The 14,899-nt window shown below is 42.2% G+C and overlaps 1 protein-coding gene across 1 annotated transcript in view; it reads left to right on the top strand.

Annotated features, from left to right (window-relative positions):
- The window catches only part of WDFY4 (WDFY family member 4), a gene marked incomplete at its 5' end in the record, with an annotated part of 134,515 nt that overhangs the window by 102,218 nt on the left and 17,398 nt on the right, over window positions 1–14,899 (top strand). The window contains 6 exons of the mRNA XM_082486444.1: window positions 2,410–2,452; window positions 3,254–3,373; window positions 3,955–4,072; window positions 4,746–4,855; window positions 11,744–11,897; window positions 13,432–13,523. Coding sequence (XP_082342570.1) covers window positions 2,410–2,452; window positions 3,254–3,373; window positions 3,955–4,072; window positions 4,746–4,855; window positions 11,744–11,897; window positions 13,432–13,523 — 637 coding nt within the window. The remainder of the gene's footprint in view (window positions 1–2,409; window positions 2,453–3,253; window positions 3,374–3,954; window positions 4,073–4,745; window positions 4,856–11,743; window positions 11,898–13,431; window positions 13,524–14,899) is intronic.

Here is a 14,899-nt window from a genome sequence, read left to right as displayed (position 1 = left end):
AGTCTGCCCCTGTGGAAAGAGAAGAGCCTAACCTGATCCCTCTGTGAAAAACACCCTAATCCAACCACGCTTCATATAATGTCAGGAATCCTGGTCCTGTTCCATCCCTTTTAGATACTCTCTGTGAGTTCCAAATGTCTGTTGGAGACCTTTGCCAGTGGGGCAAAGCTCTGTGAAATCTACAGATAGTGTGAGAGGGCTGAATTGTAACGGGTAAGTGCTCATGATTCATGTTTTCTACGTTAAAATTCCTACGTTCTTGGCCATGTGTAGCTCAGACTCGGGGTGCTCTGGAACTCTACTCTTGTCAATAGACTTTCTTCTGATTTACAAATTAGACCATCATATAATCTATTCATTTTTTTGGACAAAGAGTGAAGATCCTATTTTCCCATAGCAGATACAAACTACGCCTTTGTGTTTTGCCTGGTTTCTGTAAATGTAGCCTATCATTGTCAGGTTTCATATGCTTAGCAGGAGAACTAAACAAAGTGTAAGAGTTGTGGACCATGAGCTGGAATTAGTCCTGGGTTTCATGTTTGTTCATGGAATAAGTTATTACTTAGGTTATGCAAAATCCTTCCCTCAGATATTCACTTTTCTCTGAACAGAGTGCCTAAGCAAGGAATAAAATACTGTGTTGAGTAAACTGTAGTGTTTTTCCTTTATGTATACTATTAACTGGTCGAGGAGGGAATAGGCAGTAAAATAATCATAGAATCATAGAATGGTTTAGGTTGGAGCTGACCTTGAAGATCTCCTAGTTCCAACCCCCCTGCCATGGGCAGGGACACCTCCCACCAGACCGGGTTGCCTAAGGCCACGTCCAGCCTGGCCTTGAACACCTCCAGGGATGGGGCATCCACAACTTCTCTGGGCAACCTGTTCCAGTGCCTCACCACCCTGACAGTAAAGAATTTCTTCCTTTTATCTAATGATTCATAAGCATGAGGGGTAGTTTACAAGAATTTATTACTGCAAATTCAATAAAACTGTAACGAATATAGACCTTTCTGGTATTTTATCAAGGTCTTTGACGCTGCTTTAAGCCTAGCTTTGTGGCGTTCTAGTGTGATCCAACACAGAGCACAAGAGTGCAAAATAGCAGCTAGTTATTCCTGTGGCAGTTTTATAATCTATGTCTGAACTGATTTTCTTACACTTCAGGAAGTCAGTAATCCTGTCTCTGAGCTGGCACATTAGGATTAGTTTTAAGTTGTACACTCAAAGGGAAAAGCATCTCCTACCACCAGTTGTATCGTATCATGTCAGTAACCCTGTTTACTTTGGCAGATCAAAAGTTTCTCTAATCACAAAGCTGTCACTTGTCTCAATTTGGTCTCTAGGAACTGACAAGAGCAAGTCCGTGGCCTTCAGATAGTGACACACCTTCTAGCTCAGTGTAGTTGAAAGGTTATTTTTATTTCCTTAGAACCTTTCACATTTTCAGGTGAATTCCCCTGTTTAGAATCTGCCTTCAGCTGGTTTAGTTTTTGTTTAAAGTTTCAGTAAAAAGTTGCATTTTGAGAACAAAGAAAGTTGAAAAACTGTATTTACTCTATTACTTTAAAAAAATTATAAAAATGGCAACCCATTTTTTAAGGACTACGTTAGTTTCAGAGTGCTTTATGCAAAAAGAATATCTGTGATACGGAGACTGAGACACCTCTGTTTTCAAGCTGGTATTTTCGGAATGCTTCAGAAAAGGATGAGCCTTTGAGAATAAGGCTTCAGAATAGTAACAGACAGCCTTAATGATACCTGTCACTAGCACTCTAGCTCTACAGTGGGATGAGACCAGAAGCACAGACTGATTGGCAGCGTGGCTTAGCTCGGAACAGCTGAGGAGGTTGCTGTCCCCAGCTGTCCATCTGCCTCTGCTTCAGGGGCATCTTCTTTGCCTGTGAGTCAGCTTTTGAATTCTTGCAGTTTAACATGTGGCATCACCACTGCAGTTTGCAGCGATATCTTAAAGTAAACAGAATCCATCCTTAGCACCACCACCCTGCTTCCCTCTGTTTTCTTTTTTTCAATATCATACTTTAAGTGGCACTTCCTTCAGGAGCAAACTGGCAAGTAGCTTAGGGAGAGTCAGCATGTCATAGGGAGAGTGACTGACAGTGATAAATTCATCAGCCATCTGAAGAACAGGGATGTTCATCAGGCAGAGCCTTGCTTCCTAATGAAAGCAGTAATGAAATTTGTACTGTGCAGCACTAACCTAACTGACGACGCTCTGATTTTGGAATTATTTGGTCAATGATGAAACCTCAACATTCTTCTAGTCTTGGTGTTTTCTCATTTCTGTGGGATGAGAGCAAGGGGCACAGGGAGCACAGATGTTAGTGTATTGACTTTCTCTTACTGTTCTGAAACAGGCTATTTCAATTGAATATTTGTTCCCTACAGGAAACACTCAGGAGGGGAAAAGACAATGCTCCAGAAGTGGCAGGTAAGCTAAATCTTGGCTGCACATGATTAAGCAAAGAATTTCAGCTCCTGTCCATGTGTCTGCGCACAGATATATGCATGTGTATGTATGTACTTCAAGGCCTGAGCTGTTTTCTCGCTGCTGGAGGTGAGTTTATTGGCAAGAGGAGCAGAGTATTTACATGTGGTTATTGCAGAAGTTTTGTTTCTCCTGGTGTGAAACATATGGTGCTCCTGTCTGGCAGATTATGTGTGATTTTATGCACATTTTTAAACTGAGACCAAAGAGAGCCACCTAGTTGAGTGACAGTTCACAGATCATCAATACATCTAAATCAGGTCACCTCTCATTTTCCTAGATGTTTTGCTGAGCTGAGAGATGCATTAACTTTCCTGTACCCCTGATTTAGGTGACCCAAGACACATTGAAGAAGTCTATACCTTCTTGTTTATATGTAGCACTTTGTGCACCCTTTTCTGTACAGGCGGTTGTCCAGGATTTTCCAATATACGCATTGCATGCATTTGGCTCATTTTTAAATTGGGAAAAAGTGCTCTGTTATGCAAATATAGTATAAAAGCACTGGGTGATTACTGACAAATGGTCTGTCTGAAGAAGAGCCAGAATGACTCAGATTCTGTTGAATGGATTGTTGTATAAGAGATATTGTGCTGATCTGAATGGCGATGGGTGATTGATTACATAGTTTATAATTCTTGTCCTGGTGGACCCAGGAACCACAGGGCTCTGAGGGTGCCTTTCAGGCATGGATTTCAGGGGTGGAGTTACAGAATTCTAATGCTTGTTTCCTTTCCCTGACAGAAGAGGGAGATTAGCAACTTTGATTACCTCATGTACCTGAACACACTGGCTGGCCGCAGCTACAATGATTACATGCAGTATCCTGTGTTTCCCTGGGTCCTTGCTGACTATCACTCCAAGGTCAGTGTTTGCTGCAACATTCTGTACTTTCTATGATAGCAACCATATGAAGGTTTGTTCTATGATGCCATTGAAGCAGAGGGGTCTAGACCAAAGGTTCAAAATTTGAGATAGTTAATTTAAACTGTACTGATTCTTCTACAACTCTACTGGTTAGCCTTATCTTCAAATTGACATGCTGATTATCACATTCTGCCTCAGAAAGGTGGATGAACATCTGTTAAACACATACCTAGTTAAGGGCAGGCTGCATTGGCTCAGCAAATAGGCAGGGATGGGCTTCTGTGACCCTTGACAAGGAGGTTTGGACAGAAAAGCCTTGAAAGCAATTTGCAATCTGCCAAGTCCGTTATTTGTGAAGCTCCTTGTACATGCTATCCTTTCAGCAGCACATGCTGCCACTCTCTTTCCAAGTCCCATCCCGGTTCTGGAGATCGGTGTTTTAGTACTGAGTCCGTGGCTGCCTTGTATAGGTGAAACTTCCAACACATCCTTGCCACTATCCAGTGTCACTGAGCTAGTGATGGTGTCTAAGACTCAGGGATCTAAAAATCCCCCTCTTTGCTGGTTTTGCTTTTCAGACTCTAAACCTTACTAATCCTCATACATTTCGGGACCTGTCAAAGCCTATGGGAGCACAGACTATGGAGAGGAAACGCAAGTTCATCCAGCGCTACAATGAGGTGGAGAAGAGTGAGGGTGAGTGTTTAGGAGAGTAACTGACAGTAGAGGCTTGAGTCCCCTCAGGCCTTTGGGCATGCTGGTGAATCCCTTACAAAAGGTCACCCAAAAACTTTCCAGAGCTGTGGCTAAGGGAACCACCATGCCAAGGAGACCCTCTCGCTTCTGGATGCAAACTGGTTGAGGATTCAAAGAGAAATGACTCCTGCAAGCACTGCCTTACATGTCTTGTACTGCTGCATCTGGTCCTTTTCCCTTGGGCGGGAAGAGATGGTACAGAGAAAAGCAATGCTCTTTAGAAAAGACTGCTCTGTTAGCTAAGCTGCATGTAGAAGACTGCTGCATGCAGCTTAGCCAACAGCTACTGTAACAAAAGGAAGCAGCATGTTGAGGCTGTTGACCTCTGGAGATCAAGACCTTTTTTGGTACTAATGGAGAAGGGGATGGTCTAGAAAGTTAAAGGCCTTATTCTTCAGAAAATGAAATGTGGAAGGCAAAAAAGGAACCTACAGAGATGGGAGTGACTGTGCGCATTCAATGCAAATATGCAAGGCGTGCTTTTGCTCACAGATCCTTGAACACATCTGCTTTAAAGACCTGCTCCCTGTTTAGTTGTGCTGTGGTAACTGGGTTCTATGGGCTTGGAATTGTGATATTTTGTACTGAAATCTGATTTGTGTCCAATTTCCAGGAGACCTGTCAGCCCAGTGCCATTATTGTACTCACTATTCATCAGCAATTATAGTGGCATCTTACCTGGTCCGAATGGAGCCATTTACCCAGACCTTCTGTTCTCTGCAGGTAAGGGGGCAAGATAGCTTCCCTCGTACACTTTGTCTTGAATCATGTAGCACATTATAGTGCCTGTGTAATGAAGGGGGATTAATTCTTTTGATATATACTCTGTGTGGACTCTGGGTTTACTGAAGGCTCTGTGCTGTGTCTGTTGAATTCAGTGAAAACATCTTAATGGGAGCATGATTGATGCCTGATAAACTTGTTTTTTTTTTCTGAGGGGGAAATATTCTTTAGTTTTGGAGTTGTGATGCATTTTGTGAGAGCTGAGGCATATAAACACCTAGACAATGCTTTACTACCTGTCTGAACATAAGCTTCTGACTTTGGGGAAGATAACACTTTTATGGTAGGTGTTCTAAGCCCAAGTGCCCATACAGTAATGTGACTACAGGCACAACTTGGCAAGAACTGGGAGCTGGCTGTGGTGGCATCAAGCGCATTCCTGGGCCAGATGAGGACACACAGGTTCTGGTGGGTGGGAAATCAAAGGGATCATCGGATACACTCCCTGGAGGAGAAGTGAAGTGAGACTACATCCGGTGGTCCAGAAAGAATATTCTGGTTTAGCCTGTTCTGAACTTGGCACTGTTTTATGGTGCCAAAAGCACTCACCATGGAATTGAATGTCATGGAAACAGAACTTTGTGCTTACCTTTTCCAGTTGGTCAGCATACAGGGGAATAAAATTTCCTGACAGCCCTCTTCAGCAGGCAGTTGGTGACACACAAGCACAGACACTTGGGCTGTAGAAGACAGTTGTGTTATAGCAGGGTCTACCAGGAGGATAGGTCCTCAAAAGTGTATTTTTTAAGGAGTGTCTTGCTGATATCTCCCTATCCTTACGGAGCAACATGAGGGAGACAGCTAGGCTGGAATATTCCACACTCAGAAACTGTTGTACGTATGGTGAGTGTGCTGGTCTTTTTTCTTTTTCCTTTTTTTTTTTTTTTTTTTTAATGAACTAATACCAGTAAAGCACTGTGCTAATTAAGTAATAAGCCCTATGATATTGGCTGTTACCAGCAGTAGCTGATGGGTTAGTGAACCACCTGAGGCAATGGTTACAATTGCACTCTGTGAGCCATATGTTAGCTGCAGTCATGAATGATTGTGGAGCAGTTATTTCTTCTTGTAAACAACAAAGGCTGCTGTATCTCACTGGCACACTTTTCATGCATAACAAGTTCCCAGTCTGAGTAGCTGCTTTGTGGCTGTGTTTATGTGTGATTAGCAGGTAATCAGCATTTTTGTGGGGATAGTTATCTTCAAAGGCTGCTGAGATCTGAAGAACTCAAAATTTTGTCTGGATGTGGATCTGTTGAACTTCTTCCATTCTCATTCTTTTGCTCCTATGTTGCTGCATGTTCAGCTGAGCTCTTTGCTGTCATTTCCCCCAGGTGACCAGTCCTATAGTGACTTAGCAATTGCTAACTGTGAGGAGGTGCAGTCAGGCAAACAGGAGACCTGAGAACTGCATGATCAAGTCAAGAGAACATTGGAAAAGGAGTACTCCCAAACTCAAGACCTTGGAAGGGTGCTGAGTTGGGAGCTGTGAAAGCTTCTCAGCATCTTAAAAAGTGGAAAAGCTATGCAAACTGCCAGTCTCAATGCACATGACAAGGAGATGCAACAACTGGGGTGCACCCCTTGTGAAAAATTGATATTGGCGTACCATCCTGTTTCTCAGGTCAAAGAATTGATTTGCACTTGGCCACAGAAGAAGGCAGTGAAAAAGCACTATCTCTAGTAAGGGAACTGTGCAGCAATTTACAAAACCTTATTATTTCACATTTTATTTAAGTGTATTGAGATCTGACTCTGGAGAAGAGTGTGTATGTACTTGGCATATTGTACTGGAATGGATGAAAAACTGGTTCATCAGATAGGTGTTGGATGGTATCTTCCACTTCACCTTACTCATGTACTTCCTAGAATTCCTTTCAGGAATTTGTCTCAGCATCACCAACAAGCAGCAAATGCTTCTGTGTTTAGTGTCTTCATTGGAAAGGCATTCTAGGACCCCATGCCCTCAATAATTAGTGACACTCACTTTTGATTCAACTCAGATTTTATTCCCTTTAATTCTTATCCAACTATTGCCTTTCAGCTAGCAGGCTGATCTTTCCTGGTGTTTACCTCTGAGACCTGTAGAGAATAGGGTTCTTACTCTTCATTGTGTCACTGACTCTTAAGCAGTCATTTTAGCACTGTCTGCAGGTAATTACTTCTCACCGTCTCTGGGCATGTGGTAAGTCTTTGCACATTTGTAAGCATCTCTTAGAAACATTTTGAGGTCTTTGTATTTAAAGCACCGCCAAAGGACAGTGATAGTAATAGTAGATAGTTTTATAAACATGGAAAGCTCTAACTTCTCTCTAGAGATCACTTTAACTAGTTGCTTTGTATATACCCTGCTGAATTGTAGTTTTAAAAAGCGTGTTTTTCCAGTATTTCAGATGACAATGTAAGGCCTCTACTGAAAGGAAAGAAAACAAAAACTTACTGTATCTAGCTTTAGAAAAACCAAAAGAGTTTGTCAACTCTAAAGGCATAAAGCAATTCTTGATTCTCTCTTTCCCTTTCAGTGCAGTTTTTGCATTCATAGAGAGAAAACTCATTAATTCTGATATAAATATATGCAAATAAATTTATTAATATAGGAAATGGGAAAATCAGTTATTGCTTCCTTTATAAATAATACAGGCTTAAGTTTTAAAGATATTACTTTTCTCTAAAATGAATTAGACAGCCAGGGAAAAAATCACATTTTTTCGTGGTGGTAATATCTTTAACCAGATTTGTCGCGCTAACAGCATTTCCTATGTATATATTATTTTTATTTAATACAGGTAATCTTTTTATTACAAATCATATTGTTTCTCAGGAGATTACCATCAGCTCTCATAAAAGCTGCAAAAAAAGATGAAAAAGCATCAATCACCACCAGACACAGCGCGCTGTGTGCAGATTAAATATACAAAGCCCTTTAATATGCTTCAATGAGATACTTGTTAGCTGTTGATTTATTTATAGTCCTTCTTCTACTCTGTTTTAATTTCAATTTGAATTTGACTCCAAGGGTCCCTGCCTAATAATGATCAAGAACAAGATGACCTTGTGCATCAGATTAACTCCAGCTAGGCTTACTCATGTGATTAGCCACTTTTTCACTCAGTCCCTTGAGTGGGTGTGGGAAGGCTTCACAATTGTCAGTGGTATAAGGAAGAAGGATATAAAATACAAGGAATTAAAGCAGAACTATGTTGTCATTTAGAGATGAGGCTGGACCAAAAGCCTGGCCAGAATTCACCTCAGGGGAAACAGTGACAAGGTCTTTCCATCTGGAATATGTATTGGCTTTTAATGGGAGTCTATCTCGAAAGCAAGAAAGGAGATGTGGCTTCAGAACTTAGGGTTTATTGACTTCTGTGTTTTGATAGCTTATCCATGAGGGCAGTTTCTTGTTAACAAAAGATATGGCAAAAGTTATATCTTGACGTGCAGTTCCCAGACTTAGCAGAGTTTGTAGATCCAAAGGAGTTGCATCATAAGTGTGCATCCAGGGGTCAAAAGGTATAGTTTGTACCATCAGAAACCAATGTGGGAATTGATGCTCAGGGTTTATCTGGCCCACAGGAATGGGATCCCATCCTTACAGCATAAAGATGCTTAGATGTTATTTTCCTATTTAATAGATTGCAATTCAAAGCTTCAATTGACTCTTATTGTGCAGAAGGACACCATCCTCCTCATCTGGCACATGCAACGGTCTACAGGCAGAGACAAAACTAATCAAAAGCTATCAAGTTTTCCCAAGAGGTCAGCCATAGACAGAACCTGACTGCATCTCATATTCATTAACAGATTGATTCTTGCACCACCTCTGGGTTTTAGTGTCTTCATTCTGCAATCCTGCTGGCTTGTTCTTTTTGCCTACTGAAGCAGCTTTGAGGATTGAATGGTTGAAGATGAGCAATCATTCATATATTTTCACTGCACTGCAGAACTATTTAAAGATACTTGTTCTATCTGACAATCTCTCTTGAGCCCTGGCTCAAGTGAGCCCTGGCTCAAGTGGGATGTAGTGTTGTGTCCCATAATCCAAATTAATTAACCCCAGTGAGAAATACCTATATTTGCCTGGGAGCGTGCTGCATTTAGGCAGGTATACTGCTACCAGTACCTGAACTAGGTATTGATAAACAATTTGGTTCTATCACTTTATGCAGTTAAAAGTCAGCTTTCTTCTGAAACCGCTTATTTGTTTTGACGAACTCATTCAGATGGTCTCCCAAACCTATTTGGTCATTTCCATTATTGTAGAAATTTTATGTTAAAATAAACCCTTTCATACTCAATGTAGGGATCCCTATGTAAAGTTGAATGTGAATTTTCACAAATGCATACAGTATCTGAAATCCCATTAGAAAATCCTGTAGGAAACAGTTTCAGTGTAAGGCATATAACCTTCATCATGGGTGATTTTTTTTTTTTCCTTTTCTTTCTTCTTGAGGCCTTAGTTCAGAAGGATGTCCTGGGCTAATAAGGCTGCTTTTGTCTCATGTTTGACTCTCATTAAACTAACATGCTCTCAGGATGTGAGGTAGTTTGTTTCTCCTTCCTTACACACCAATTCAGCTTGAGACCCAGACATTCTTCCTTTCTTCCCTTCTTTATGCTGCCCCTCCTTTCCATAAGGAACAAACAGTTCCTGCAGTCTCCTGCCCACTGGGCCTTTCCTGTTCACCTGGGTCTGATGAATGTTATTTCAGTGATACCGCCTGCTTCTCCAACGGTTTCTCTCAGGAGAGTTGCACATAAGACTGTTCACAACTATTTGGGTCACAACTGAAGTGAAAACACTGAAGTTGTGTCCACTGCTCGCAGATCACTTTAGGATGAGTGGGGCTCATTGACAGAGCTGGAACGGGGAAGGGTGTAATATTAGGCTTGCCCATGACAAGCTGTGGGATGACACACCGAGGTTAGAGGGATGGGGTGCTAGCAAGGGCCCTCAGCCTGTTGCTCTGAGACATGCTGGCTACACTGCAACACACCTGAAGTCTTACAAAGATGAGCCAGGGGCTCCTGAGGTAATAGGAGCCAAGAGCGAAACACTAGTGATGTACCTCAAAGGAATTAAGAGATGTTCCTCTAAGAACACGGCCAACAGCCCAACTGAAGTGCCTCTACACGAATGTGCATTTGTGTATGAGCAAGAAACAGCAGGAGCTGGAAGCCACTGTGCTGCTAGAAAGCTATGACCTAGTTGCTATTGCTGAAACTTAGTGGGACAAATCCCATGACTGGAGTGCCGCTATGAATGGCTACAGGCTGTTCAGAAGAGACAGGTGTGGAAGGAGAGGAAGCAGGTTGAAAGCTTATGTGTAAGAATTGGAGACTGAGGCAACAAAAGGAGCCTTGTGGCTGGTGTCTACTACAGACTGCCCAGTCAAGGGGAGCCTATTGACAAAGCCTTCTTACTCGAGCTACAGGAAGCATCACGTTCGCAGGCTCTGGTCCTGCTGGGGGACTTCAGCCACCCTGAGATCTGCTAGAAAAATAGCATGGTGAGCTGTAGGCAATACAGGAGACTCCTGGAGTGCATTGAGGATAACCTCTTAAGCCAGGTAATAGACAGCCCTACCAGAGGGGATGTGATACTGGACCTGTTGATCATCAACACTAGTGAGCTAATTGGTGACATCAAGATTGGAAGCAGCCTGAGCAGTGATCATGCACTGGTGGAGTTCACAGTCCTCAGGGATAAGGGTCAGGTGAAGAGTAAAGTCAGGACCCTGAATTTTGGGTAAGCAAACTTCCAGTTCTTCAAGGAGTCAGTCAATAGGACCCCCTGGGAAACTGCCCTCAGGGACAAGGGAGCAGAACAGAGCTAACATATCTTTAAGGACACTTTCCATAGAGCGCAAGAGCTCTCAATCCTTAGGTGTAAGAAATCAGGAAAGGAAGGCAAGAGACTGGCATAGCTGAGTTGAGATCTGCTGGCCAAACTAAAAGGCATGAAGGAAATGCACAGGGAGTGGAAGCAGGGACAGATATCCTGGGAAGAGTACAGGGATGCTGCCTGGTTGTGTAGGGATAGGGTCAGGAAGGCGAAGGTGCAGCTGGAGTTGAACTTGGCGAGGGACACAAAGGAAGGATGTCTACAGGTATGTCAACGAGAAAAGGAAGGTCAAAGAAAGCGTATGCCCCTGATGATCAAGGCTGGCAAACTGGTAACAATGGACAAAGAGAAGGCTGAGGTACTTAACAGCTTTTTTGCCTCAGTCTTCACTGGCAACCTTTCTCCCCACATCTCTTGAGTGGATGGACTGCAAGAAGGGGACTGGGGGAGCAAAATCCCTACCTTTGTAAGAGATCAGGTTTGTGACCACTTAAGGAACCTGAACATAGAGAAGTCTATGGGTGAAGTCCCTGGTGACTGGAAAAAGGGAAACATTTCACCCATTTTTAAAAAGGGTAGAAAGGAGAACCCTGGGAACTACTAACCCGTCAGCCTCACCTCTGTGCCTGGGAAGAACCCAAACTATTCTATGATTCTATGAAAGGAATTAATTGCCTTCAGAAGCATTAATAATGGGTATGCTGATATTCTCAAGCTGCCCATGATCATTTCTGCTCGCCCCTGTGTTATTGCAAGTGATGCTAAGACTCTAAGCTTTATGGTATTCTCTACCTACAGATATACAAATCAGGACTAAGACAGCCCCTAAAATAAGATCACAGTAAATACAGCTGGGACAGATCTTGACATATCACCTAAAAAAATGTGATGTAGTGGTTATTGCAGAATTGGCTAAGATTCTGCACCTGCTTTTTATTTAACAGAATATTTACACTGCAGGTTTTTTGTCTGTCTCCATTTCACAGGGTGGGAGTTTTGATGTTGCAGACAGGATGTTTCACAGTGTCAAGAGCACATGGGAATCGGCATCGAGGGACAACATGAGTGATGTCAGGGAACTCATCCCTGAATTCTTCTACTTGCCAGAGTTCCTAACCAATGCGAATCACTTTGAACTTGGTAAGTTCTAGAAGGGACTTAATCGCTCCCCTTCCACTCCCCAGCATCCTGCCAAGGGAAAAGATACACATAACATGTTGAGAGTTGGTCCCTGGACTCTGCAGACTGATGAGGTTCTCTAGCAATGAGAAATCAATTTTTATTAAAATAAGGCTACAAGAATACAAAATTCTGATATCTGAACGACATCAGAAGAACCACATTTCCAGCTCAGAAAGGATTATAGTTCCTATTAGTTACTGTGAAAGGGAATTACACATTTTGTCAGAGAAAGGCAGATTTTGATATAGGCAATCTAGTTAGCTGCTTTTGAAAGTTTGGTCTGTATCATCACGTGTATGTGGCTATGAACAATATATTAATTTGACAGATCAGTTATTAAGTGGTGTTGGTGAAAGGTGGTTGTTTGTTTTTTTTTAAACCTCATGTCTCTGGTGATTAAAGTTGCCAAATGTCCTCGCTATGATCTTGAAAGGCTCTGCACAAGTCGCGTGAATGTCATATATCGTTCCTGGCCTCAAGTAGCATCACAATCCCTTCTGAATGCACACTGTCTCTAGACCTTTTTGCACCATTCATGGAGGGTCAAAGAGAAGCCAGAAAAAATAGTATTCAGAAATAGGCACGGCAGTCCTGATTCACTTCACTTTCCAAGAAATTCACATCATTTGCAATACAAAGCTGCTTTTTGTAGTGGACACAGGTTGGTTAACAATTAAGGCAGAGGAGAAATATCTTAAGAAGCATTCTAAAATGGTGACAGCAAAGGCAACTTAACCCATGGTGTTGAGATCTAGTTCTAATGGTATTTAAGATCTCAGTGAAATGAGACATGTTAAGAAAAGGGCAGAATGAGAAAAAGATGTTAGAAGATTGTTAAAAGATAAGAAAGAATTAAGGTAGTTTCATCTTGAGAGGAGGTCAAGAAACAAAGCCTGGCTAAAATCAAGATCCAGAGGCTGACCTGAGTGGAATTGAGTGGAGGGACCTAAGAAAGACACCAGAATCTTGCCAACAGAAAGCAAATATACAGGAAGATTTTACAATAGGTACACTGTAAGGAAACTTGCAGTCCCAGACCTGAGCCTTAACTTGGAGTTGAATTCATCCAGTTGCGCTACACTGTGCTCTGATTTAAGACCCTTCTGATAGGAATCAGATTGCAAAGGACTTCAGAACAAAACTCTTCTCAGTGGCTGCTTTAGTAGAAATATGTATAAAAAGAAAGTTGTACCAACAGGTTTGTCTTGTCTGAGTTTGCAGTCTGTGCTAAAATGGTTTATCCTGAGGACGTGCATATTTTTACTGTGTTAGCGACATTACTGGAACATCTTCTCAGTGCTTTATTACTAGATCAGAACCCCCAGGAGAAATTGGTTCTGCAGCGTTCTATGGCACTATGTTTGATATAGAACCTGAAACTGCATGTGTGGAAATCACCTCAATTTCCTTGATTTCAATGTTTTAGAAAAGCTATTCCTATTTGCAATGTGTGTGATTCTTGTTTCTAATTCTCCCTTTGTACTTCCTGCAGGCTGCATGCAGGATGGAACAGTGCTGGGAGATGTGCAACTTCCTCCTTGGGCAGATGGGGACCCCCATAAATTCATTTTCCTGCACAGACAGGTCAGTGAATATCAAGATTTGTGACAAAATGCTGAACTGGGTCCCACTGAAAAAGAAACTCTGAAGGCTAGAGTCACAAACCAAAATGTTAGATACAAATGCATCCTGCCTTTGTAGAGTTCATGCTGGGTTCTGAACTTTGCATATCTACTGGTCTGCCTAACAATTCACCCTGAATCAAGGCCAACTTACCATACCAGGTGAGGTTAGTATCTAGGTCTGTGGCATGGACTGATCTCAGCCCATAAGTGTATGTGAACATAACATGATGCATGCACATGGCATTTATGTGCAGGCAGTTCCATGTTGTTGCTAACCAGCTGTGCGTTTGTTTAAACTATCTACCTCCACCTCTGAGTCATGCCAGGACTACAATTATTTTTTTTTTTTATTTTGAGGGGGGAAACATAATGTGATTTTCTGCTTTTAATGGAGCGAATAGGTTTAAGGTCCTGAGACTTACTGCAATTAGTGTTATCTATTAATAGTTAGGAAGTCTTACTTCTGTATGATCTCACCTGTGACGTAGTAGTGAGTGTAAAAGCAAGGTTGTTGCATTGAATGCAGACTTTGCAGTAGAATGTCTTGGTGTAGGTCTGATTTAGAGGCTCAGAGCTCTAGTCACACTGAAAGGCAGTGGAATTGAAGGGACACCTGAGTTTTTGTCAGTGCCCGTACCACATGATGATACATTTACTATGACGAAGGCGATCCTTGTGTAACTGTTGTTTGTACTGCAAGATTGCTGCTCGAAGTACAATCCTTGCTACATGAAGAGTTGAGCCTAGGGAGTGCCCAATCTCTTCCCTTGCAGGGGAGCAACTCAATGCTACCCACTGCAAATAGGTTTTGGCCACTGAGGTCAAACATGCAACAGTTCCCTGGTGCTCCCCAGTGACTCCAATGAAGGCATGGAGGTTTGGGGGCTCTCTGGTTCCTTTCTCTGCTCTATCTCATGCTCTCTCAGTGACCTTCCAAGGTTCTTAGTCTCTGTTCTCCATTTTCTCAAGCATGGAAAAGGCAACACTGTCCTTCCCTAACAGAGGTGCTGCATACAGAAATCCATGGATGCACGAAAGCTGCTGCAATTCTACCCAGATATTTTTAAAGAAAAATGTCAGGAGGAATGCTGTCTGTTATATTGTGGCTTGATTGGAGTGTCAAGTATTAAGCTGTGCTCCTTACTGCTTGTGTAATGGTGGGCACTCTGGAGACGCTTAGATACAATGGGGAACATCTACTTTTGCCTTGTACTTTGGAGTGAGGGTGCAGTCTGGAAATTAACCTGTCAGTCATCCCTGCATAGCATGGTTTTGCTCTCATTGCAAAGCGATCTCAGATTGTGTGAATTAGATCTGTTTGGGATGAAATGAAAC

This window comes from Vanellus vanellus, assembly GCF_965231255.1.
Source record: "Vanellus vanellus genome assembly, chromosome: 7".
NCBI lineage: Eukaryota > Metazoa > Chordata > Aves > Charadriiformes > Charadriidae > Vanellus > Vanellus vanellus.
Note: the sequence above shows the minus strand (reverse complement) of the source record. Positions and strands in the feature narration are given on the sequence as shown.